This window comes from Anabrus simplex, chromosome 10, assembly GCF_040414725.1.
Source record: "Anabrus simplex isolate iqAnaSimp1 chromosome 10, ASM4041472v1, whole genome shotgun sequence".
Lineage (NCBI taxonomy): Eukaryota > Metazoa > Arthropoda > Insecta > Orthoptera > Tettigoniidae > Anabrus > Anabrus simplex.
In genome coordinates, this window is record NC_090274.1 from 76,180,302 (window position 1) to 76,189,500 (window position 9,199).

Consider the following 9,199-nt stretch of genomic DNA (forward strand, 5'->3'; position numbering starts at 1 on the left):
ATTAAAGATGGCGGATGACAGCTGACGAAATTGCCCGCATGATAGCAGCACAGTGCTCTATTGATTAAAGATGGTGGATGACAGCTGTCAAAAAGCACGTGGCTTTGTTTACAAACAAGAGCACGTGGAATTTGGCGCCACCACATTTTAAAGGTATCTAGCTAAAGAGGGCAGCACAGTGCTCTATTGATTAAAGATGGTGGATGACAGCTGTCAAAAGGCACGTGACTTTGTTTCCAAACAAGAGCACGTGGAATTTGCCGCCACCACATTTCAAAGGTATCTAGCTAAAGAGGGTAGCACTGTGCTCTGTTGATTAAAGATGGCGGATGACGGCTGTCAAAAAAGTGCGTGGGTTTGTTTCCAAACAAGAGCATGTAGAATTTGCCGCCACCATATAGAGGGCAGCACGGTGCTCTCTTGATTAAAGATGGCTGCTGTCATGTGGGATTGCCTGCCACCACAGGTATCTAGCTAAAGAGGGCAGCACGGTGCTCAAAGATGGCTGCTGTCAAAAAGCATTTTTCAAATTATCCACCACCACATTTCAAACTAAAGAGGGCAGCGCTGTGCTCTATAGATTAAAGATGGCGGATGGTAGCTGTCAAATAAGCATGTAGCATTGTTTCCAAACAAGAGCACGTGGAATTTTTCAAATTGCCGCCACCACATAGAGTGAGGTACGGTGCTCCCTTGATTAAAGATGGCGGATGTAGCTGTCAAAAAAGCACGTGGTTTGTTTCCAAACAGGGGTACTTAGAAGTTTCAAATTGCCGCTACCACATAGAGTGCAGCACGGTGCTCAAAGATGGCTGCTATCAAAAAAGCATTTTTCAAATTATCCGCCACCACATTTCAAAGATATAGAGGGCAGCATGGTGTTCTGTTGATTAAAGATGGCGGATGACAGCTGTCAGAAAAGCACGTGGGTTTGTTTACCGATTCAAATCTCGCGCTAGTGAGATTAAGTTGGTAGCACTAAGGTTTAGGCCCGCCAAGATGGCAGCACTGCGGATGACAGGTGACGAATTTACAGCTACTGCGAAAAAGAGGGCAGCACGGTGCTCTGTACTTTAAAGATGGCGGATGACAGCTGTCAAAAAAGCACGTGGCATAGAGTGCAGCACTGTTCTCTCTAGATTAAAGATGGCGGATGACAGAAAAGCGCATAGGTTTGTAAAGCACGTGGAATTTACCGCCACCACATAGAGTGCAGCACTGTTCTCTCTGGATTAAAGATGGCGGATGACAGCTGTCAGAAAAGCACATGGGTTTGTAAAGCACGTGGAATTTGCCGCCACCACATAGAGTGCAGCACTGTTCTCTCTGGATTAAAGATGGCGGATGACAGCTGTCAGAAAAGCACATAGGTTTGTAAAGCACATGGAATTTACCGCCACCACATAGAGTGCAGCACTGTTTTCTCTGGATTAAAGATGGCGGATGACAGCTAACGACATTGCCCGCATGATAGCAGCACAGTGCTCTATTGATTAAAGATGGCGGATGACAGCTGTCAAAAAAGCACGTGGCTTTGTTTCCCAACAAGAGCATATAGAATTTTTCAAATTGCCGCCACCACATTTCAAAGGTATCTAGCTAAAGAGTACAGCACTGTGCTCTGTTGATTAAAGATGGTGGATGACGGCTGTCAAAAAAGCGCGTGAGTTTGTTTCCAAACAAGAGCATGTAGAATTTTTCTATCTGCCGCCACCACATAGAGGGCAGCACGGTGCTCTCTTGATTAAAGATGACTGCTGTCATGTGGAATTGCCTGCCACCACATTTCAAAGGTAACTAGCTAAAGAGGGCAGCACTGAGGTTTGCGATGCAAGATGGCTGCTGTCAAAAAGCATTTTTCAAATTATCCGCCACCACATTTCAAAGGTAAGTAGCTAAAGAGGGCAGCACTGTGCTCTATAGATTAAAGATGGCGGATGACAGCTGTCAAAAAACACGTGGCTTTGTTTAGCTCGCGCTAGTTAGGTTAAGTTGGTAGCATTAAGGTTTAGACCCGTCAAGATGGCAGCACTGCCGATGACAGGTGACGAATTTTGCAGCTACTGCGATATAGAGGGCAGCACAGTGCTCAAAAATGGCGGATGACAGCTGTCAAAAAAGCACGTGGCTGTCAAAAAACACGTGGCTTTGTTTACCACGCGCTAGTTAGGTTAAGTTGGTACCACTAAGGTTTAGGCCCGTCAAGATGGCAGTACTGAGGTTAGCGATGCGTTGTTGTCTGTCAAAAAGCACGTGGCTTTGTTTACAAATCTGTCAAAAAGCACGTGGCTGTCAAAAAGCACGTGGCTTTGTTTACCTCGCCCTAGTTAGGTTAAGTTGGCACTACTGAGGTTTAGGCCCGTCAAGATGGCAGTACTGAGGTTAGCGATGCGTTGTTGTCTGTCAAAAAGCACGTGGCTGTCAAAAACACGTGGCTTTGTTTACCTCACGCTAGTTAGGTTAAGTTGGCACTAGTGAGGTTTAGGCCCGTCAAGATGGCAGCAGTGAGGTTAGCGATGCGTTGTTGTCGATGACAGCTGTCAAAAAGCACGTGGCTTTGTTTACAAATTCAAATCTCGCGCCAAAATTCTAATTTCCCGCCAAAATTCAAATTTCCCGCGGGCGGCGGAGGCGGAGGCGGCGGCGGAGGAGGAGGCGGGCGGAGGCGTGCGGCGGCGGAGGTGCGGCAGAACTGTCCAATTATACTACTATTAAGGCAGGTAGATTTCTATTAAGTTTGGTTGTGTATATTTTGTGGGAGTGTAAAATCACGGTTTCGGTTTCGTATAAACCCCCAGTCATTTCATGGATTTAGAAACAATATTTGCCCAAGGACAGGTGGATTATAAATATAAATTTTGGTGGAAATACATCCGGTAGTTTCCAAGTTATAGACAAACAGACAAACAGACACCAAAGCTAAAAATATGCAGATGGTCTTTATTACACCTGAAACCGATAACTGTACAGAAATGTCGCCAAAATAGTGAATCTACAGACACACTCTAGAAGTGCAGACCTTTATTTCGAGAGTTACTGCTTTGAAACTCTGCGACATACCTGCAAACGGACCATTCTCGTATCTCCTATATTTATGGGTTAGATTGAGTTAGAATCATTGGGTGTGAAATTTTGTACAGTTTTCGCATACTACTTTATATTCGTGATACTCATGTGACAGATAGAATCATAAAATTTGGCTATCACATTGCCACTGGTCATGCCAATGTGCGTGCCGAATGTCATGATTCTATCTTTCCTATAAGTGTGCCAAATTAATGTTAACATGTACGTGTGAAAGTACAAAATTAACTTGAAAACAGCTCTATTTAACGTATAAGGAATAGAAATACGATAAAAAGTCATAGGACCAAAGTTGTAGATCTCTCCAAAATGAAAGGCGATTGTGCTTTCTGATTTGTGATAAGACTTACAGATCAGCCACCAATTATCCCCAAACTTAGGCGTGCACCGTCGTTAAAATTGCATCCATATTTCGATATTTTACGGGGCCGAAAGTTATACATTTGCATAGCTTAGGATATTTCCTCAAAGGAAAGAGTGTCAAGCTTTCGGGATTAGCACTCGCATACATACGGTGTAATTAAGGAAGAAAATAATTCAACAAAGAAAGTTGAAATTAATAGAAAATGGATTAAAACTGAGGACAGCCGGATGACGACAAATATGTAAACATCAAATGAATGTATTGGAAAATCAAATGCCCCTCAATAAATTATGCTGGTGTGAGTTATGGATATAAGAAAGGGGTAACAGAGGAGAAATTTAGGCGCAGGCATTCTTAGGTCAACAGATAAGATGACTAATGGTGTTATTACTTAAGCTATTCGAGGACGGTTATAAACTCCAACGATATTCCGCCAATATCCCGCAGAATGGCCGATTGACGCCCTCTCTTGCCTTCTACCCAAGGGACAACCATGAATTTAAAGGTATGATGAGGAAGATGGCAATACGATACATCCCTGCTGGCAAGCAGTCAGAGACGTTGACATGGTAACCTGTAGGTTCGTTGACGGTCTGTCGGTCACACACACAGACAATGATACCCGCGAAAAATAGTAAATTTCTCCGTCATTTGAATAGTAAGGTAAATTATGAACATAACGGAAGTTCTTTATAATGAAGGGAACGGTTTTCCTATAAATCTCCCGTCTAATCAAAGATTTTAAAATGAAATGCATACAAAAACCTTCCTCGGGTTGAGTACACTCCAAATATGAAGTTTGGATGAAATATATCCAGCCGTTTTGCCGTGATGGTGGAACAGAAAAACAGACAGACACGAAAAGTAAAAACCACCGATTCGGTCTTGAGTTGACCTAAAATGGATAAATAACAGAAAAATTGGCAAAACAAACGAAATTACAGACAGCGGACACCCTACAACTTTATTTATAAGATGAGGGATAAGCATGAGCACGTTGAAAAGTGCAGACATTCACTTCGAGATTCATAACTCCTAAACGGTGCATGATATTAACAAACGGTTTGCGGCATCAGACGCCTCATGTATCGCTCTACAAGTCTGTTTCTAAACCATTACGTCCTATCTTCCATATATAGGGGGTAAATTGAGTTAAAAAATTACAATAGGGTGAAATTTGGGTGCTTTTTTAACGTTTTACATTACTTTTTTCACACCTATGTATAAGATAGAATCATGAAATTTTTGTCCACACATGGCCCCTGATCGTGCCATTGTGCGCACCTAACTTGATGATCCTATCGTTCGAAAAAGTATGTCAAACAATGAAATATACTTGTAAAAATCACCAATTTTAGGAAAAATCCAGAAATACGGCCAAATGTAAAGTATAAGGGAGAGAGACACTACAAAAAGTCATATGACCAAAGTTTTAGATCGCTCATAATTGAAGAGGGATTGTGCCATCCGTTTTGTGATACGACCTACCGTTTAGCCAAAATATAGCTCAAAAGAATGTCTTCAGAGTCAATAAAATTGCCTCCGTATTTCGATATCTTGCGGGTAAAAAGTTAAAAATATGAACATCTTGGAATGTTTTCGCCGGTTAGAGACTAAAAGCTATAATTTCACCAAATTTCAATTTTCTACCTCGTCTGGCAGGTTGTAACGCCATCTTGATTTGGGGGGACTGGGGATAAAAATTAGGAAATTCCTGAAAATGTTTTAAGCCCACGAAACCTATAGGTTGTCGCTTTTGATACATGATACGACTGCGTTTTTAAGGTGAGCCAAACATCTTAGGCCCCCAGCGTGCCCCTTTGAGGGAATTTTGAGATTTTTCGATTTTTCTAGGGATCCTGGGGTCATCAGCTTATCCCGTACCAAGTTTCAAATTTCTGAGATTTCTGGAAGTGCCTCATTAATTCACGTCTTTTTTCATTTTTAAATATTTATATATACATCGCTCCAGCCCGACTTGCTTATATATATATATATATATATATATAGATGATGGATAAGCATGAGCACGTTGAAAAGTGCAGACTTCCACTTCGAGATTCACAACTCCTAAACGGTGCGTGATATTAACAAGCAGGTGGCGCCATCTGACGTCCCATTTATTGGTCTACATGTTTGTTTCTAAACCATTTCCTCGTATCTCCCATATTTAGGTGGTAAATTAAGTTCAAAATTTGAATGGGGTGAAATGTTTGTACATTTTTGATGTTTCACATTACTTTTCGCCTACTTATGTATAAGCTAGAATCATGAAATTTGGTCCACATATGCCCCTTGATTGTGCCAATGTGCGCACTCAACTTGCTGATCCTATCATTCCTATAGGTGTGTCAAACAAAGATATATACTTGTAAAAATCATCAAATTTACGAACAATCCAGAAATATGGCCAAATTTATCGTATAAGGAAGAGAGATACGACAAAATGTCATAGAACTCAAGTTGTAGATCATTCCGAATTGAAGGAGATTGTGCCATCCGTTTTCTGCTACGATTTACCGTTTAGCCAACAAATAGCTGAAAAGGAATGTCTGCGCAGTCATTAAAATTGCCAACATATTTCGATATCTTTGGGGGGTAAAAAGTGAAAAATTTGCACATCTTGGAATTTTTCCATCGGGTAGGGACCAAAGGCTATAATTTTACCGAATTTCAATTTTCTACCTCGTCTGGCAGGTTGTGCCGCCATCTTGATTTGGGGGACGGGGAATAAAAATTAGGATATTCCCGAAAATATTTAAGCCCACGAAACCTATCGGTTGTCGTTTTGGATAAATTACACGACAGCGTTCTTATGCTGAGCACAAAATTTGAGGCCCCCCAGCGTGCCCACTTGAGGGAATTTTGAGAATTTTCGATTTTTCTAGGGATCCTGGAGTCATCAGCTTATCCCGTACCAAGTTTCAAATTTTACAGATTTCTGGAAGTGCCTCATTAATTCACGTCTTTTTTCATTTTTTAATATTTATAAATACATCGCTCCAGACCGACTTGCTTTTATATATATAGAGATGACGGATAAGCATGAGCACGTTGAAAAGTGCAGACTTCCACTTCGAGATTCATAACTCCTAAATGGTGCATGATATTAACAGACGGTTTGCGCCATCAGGCGCCTCATTTATTGCTCTACATGTTGGGTTCTAAACTATTTCCTCGCATCTCCCCTCTTTAGTGGGTAAATTGAGTTCAAAATTTGAATAGGGTGAAATTTGGGTACATTTGTAACGTTTTACATTACTTTTTGCCTACTTATGTATAAGCTAGAATCATGTAATTTAGACCACATATGGCCCTTGATTGTGGCAATGTGCGAACCCAACCTGATGATCCTATCGTTCATATAAGTGTGTCAAACAATGAAATATACTTGTAAAGATCACCAAATTTACGAAGAATCCAGAAATACGGCCAAGTCTAACGTATAAGGCAGAGAGATACGACCAAATGTCATAGGACCAAAGTTATAGATCACTCCGAATTGAAGGAGATTGTGCCATTCGTTTTGTGATACGACTTACCGTTTAGCCAAAAAATAGCTCAAAAGGAATGTCTGCACAGTCATTAAAATTGCCCCCATATTTCGATATCTTTGGGGATAAAAAGTGAAAAATATGCACATCTTGGAATTTTTCCGTCGGGTAGGGACCTAAAGCTATAATTTTACCAAATTTCAAATTTCTACCTCGTGTGGCAGGTTGTGCCGCCATCTTGATTTGGGGGGACGGGGAATAAAAATTAGGAAATTCCCGAAAATTTTTAAGCCCACGAAACCTATAGGTTGTCGTTTTGGATAAATTATACGACTGCGTTCTTATGCTGAGCCCAAAATTTGAGGCCCCCAGCGTGCCCCCTTGAGGGATTTTTGAGAAGTTTCGGTTTTTCTAGGGATCCTGGGGTCATCAGCTTCTCCCGTACCAAGTTTCAAATTTTACAGATTTCTGGAAGTGCCTCATTAATTCCCGTCTTTTTCTCATTTTTAAATATTTATATATACATCGCTCCAGACCGACTTGCTTTTATATATATATAGATGTAAACAGACACTTTAAACCAATTTTGTATTATGCAAAACTTAAATTTTAAATATACCAAAGTATTTATTCTGGAATAAATAAATAAAAGATTACAGAATAAAAGATAAAAAGGAAGAAAACTAATACGATTAGCCAATAGACCAAACCCCTCCCATCTTCTTATCTTGCCCAACTAAAAAATCTCTCATTTCAGCTTTAACCGCCTGAATCTCCCAGCCAGAGAGAAAATGTTACCTTTAAAATGGTCCGCCTCCCACTTCAGGGGAGGAATGAAAAGATGCTAATAAACAAAATTGTTCAGAGTACAGGTTGACCAGCGATGGACAAATTATAAAAACTTGTCTTATTAAAACTGGCTTTGATATCCTGCCCTCAAAACGCAAACTGTTCGCAGTAAAGACTTCTAATAATTCTAACACATTGTAATAAGGAAAAAAGTAACTTGTAAACAAATACAAAAAGTTTCTGTGCGCATCCCTCTTCTTCTATTATTATTATTATTATTATTATTATTATTATTATTATTATTATTATTATTATTATTATTATTATTATTTGTTTCATTTGCCGTTTCCATTCTTCTGGGTTATGTTATGAACCCATGAGCTCCACAGTTCTCTATCTCTCCACCACTCCCTCCCTTCCTCCAATATTTCTTCTACTTTAACTCCTCTCTTCTCTGTACTCTCGTTCACCGTATTCATGCACCTTTTTCTGTGCCTTTCCCATTGTATTTCTCGTATTATTTTAACCGTAAACTTTGCCCCTGCCCTCTCCCATTCTCATCATGTCTCTATACAATTTTATCTTACTGGTATATGTTGTCTTGCAGTTTAGGGAATACAATTCTCTGTCTGGTTTCTACGTTTCTGACTTTATCCCTTTTTGTCTTCCCAATTATTTAAGTAATTTCACCTCGGACACTTGGATTCTGCTGTCATCAATTTTTATTGTTGACCATTACCAAATATCAAAATATGTCAACATTGGTGTCTAATACATTTCCCTGCAACGTCACGGTTTCACACTATACAATTTCATCACTTATTTTCCTATCTTCTGCAAGTATACTCCCCAAATATTTGAAACATTTCACAACTTCCATTTGGTTCAGTATTCCCTCTTCCTTCTCTATTACCTCTTGTCGTCACTACTGTCTTACTCTTCTCCACACTTAAGTCAATTTCATATTCCTCTATGTTGCGATTCCATGCGGTAACATGTTTATGTACTTCCATTTCATCTTTTCCCCATATTACGTACTACGTCTACAAAGAGTAAGATCTTCGTCTCTTTGCTTTCCATTTTTTGTTGTACATTCTTGTAGATCTCATCCATGACTGTGATGAAGAGTAGAGGGGACAATACACTTTGTTGCCTATGCATAGTATTTACCCAAAATTATTTTGTGGAATAAATACTTGTAGAAGCTACTAGGTCTGTGTTACCTAAACAGGATGCTGATTATAATGTATAAGTTACTCACCAATATGGTAGCCACTTTCGTAATGCTTGAGTAAGAGCTGTCGATCTGTCTTCCCATTCACTAGCAACGGAATACTGTCCAGCACAAATACCTGTAGCAGAGAAAGGACAAAGAGATGTTGAACGAGGTACCGTACTTGTAGAGCGAAAATTAACACTGGTTTATTAACTTCACACGAGTTTAACTCGAAGTGTCCTTTAGTGTATG

The 9,199-nt window shown here is 40.0% G+C and overlaps 1 protein-coding gene across 1 annotated transcript in view; it reads right to left on the reverse strand.

Moving 5' to 3' along the window:
* The window catches only part of LOC136881920 (beta-alanyl-bioamine nonribosomal peptide synthetase ebony-like), a 319,523-nt gene that overhangs the window by 74,328 nt on the left and 235,996 nt on the right, over positions 1-9,199 (reverse strand). Inside the window, exon 9 of the mRNA XM_067154366.2 lies at positions 8,993-9,083. Within this exon, the coding sequence (XP_067010467.2) occupies positions 8,993-9,083 (91 nt within the window). The remainder of the gene's footprint in view (positions 1-8,992; positions 9,084-9,199) is intronic.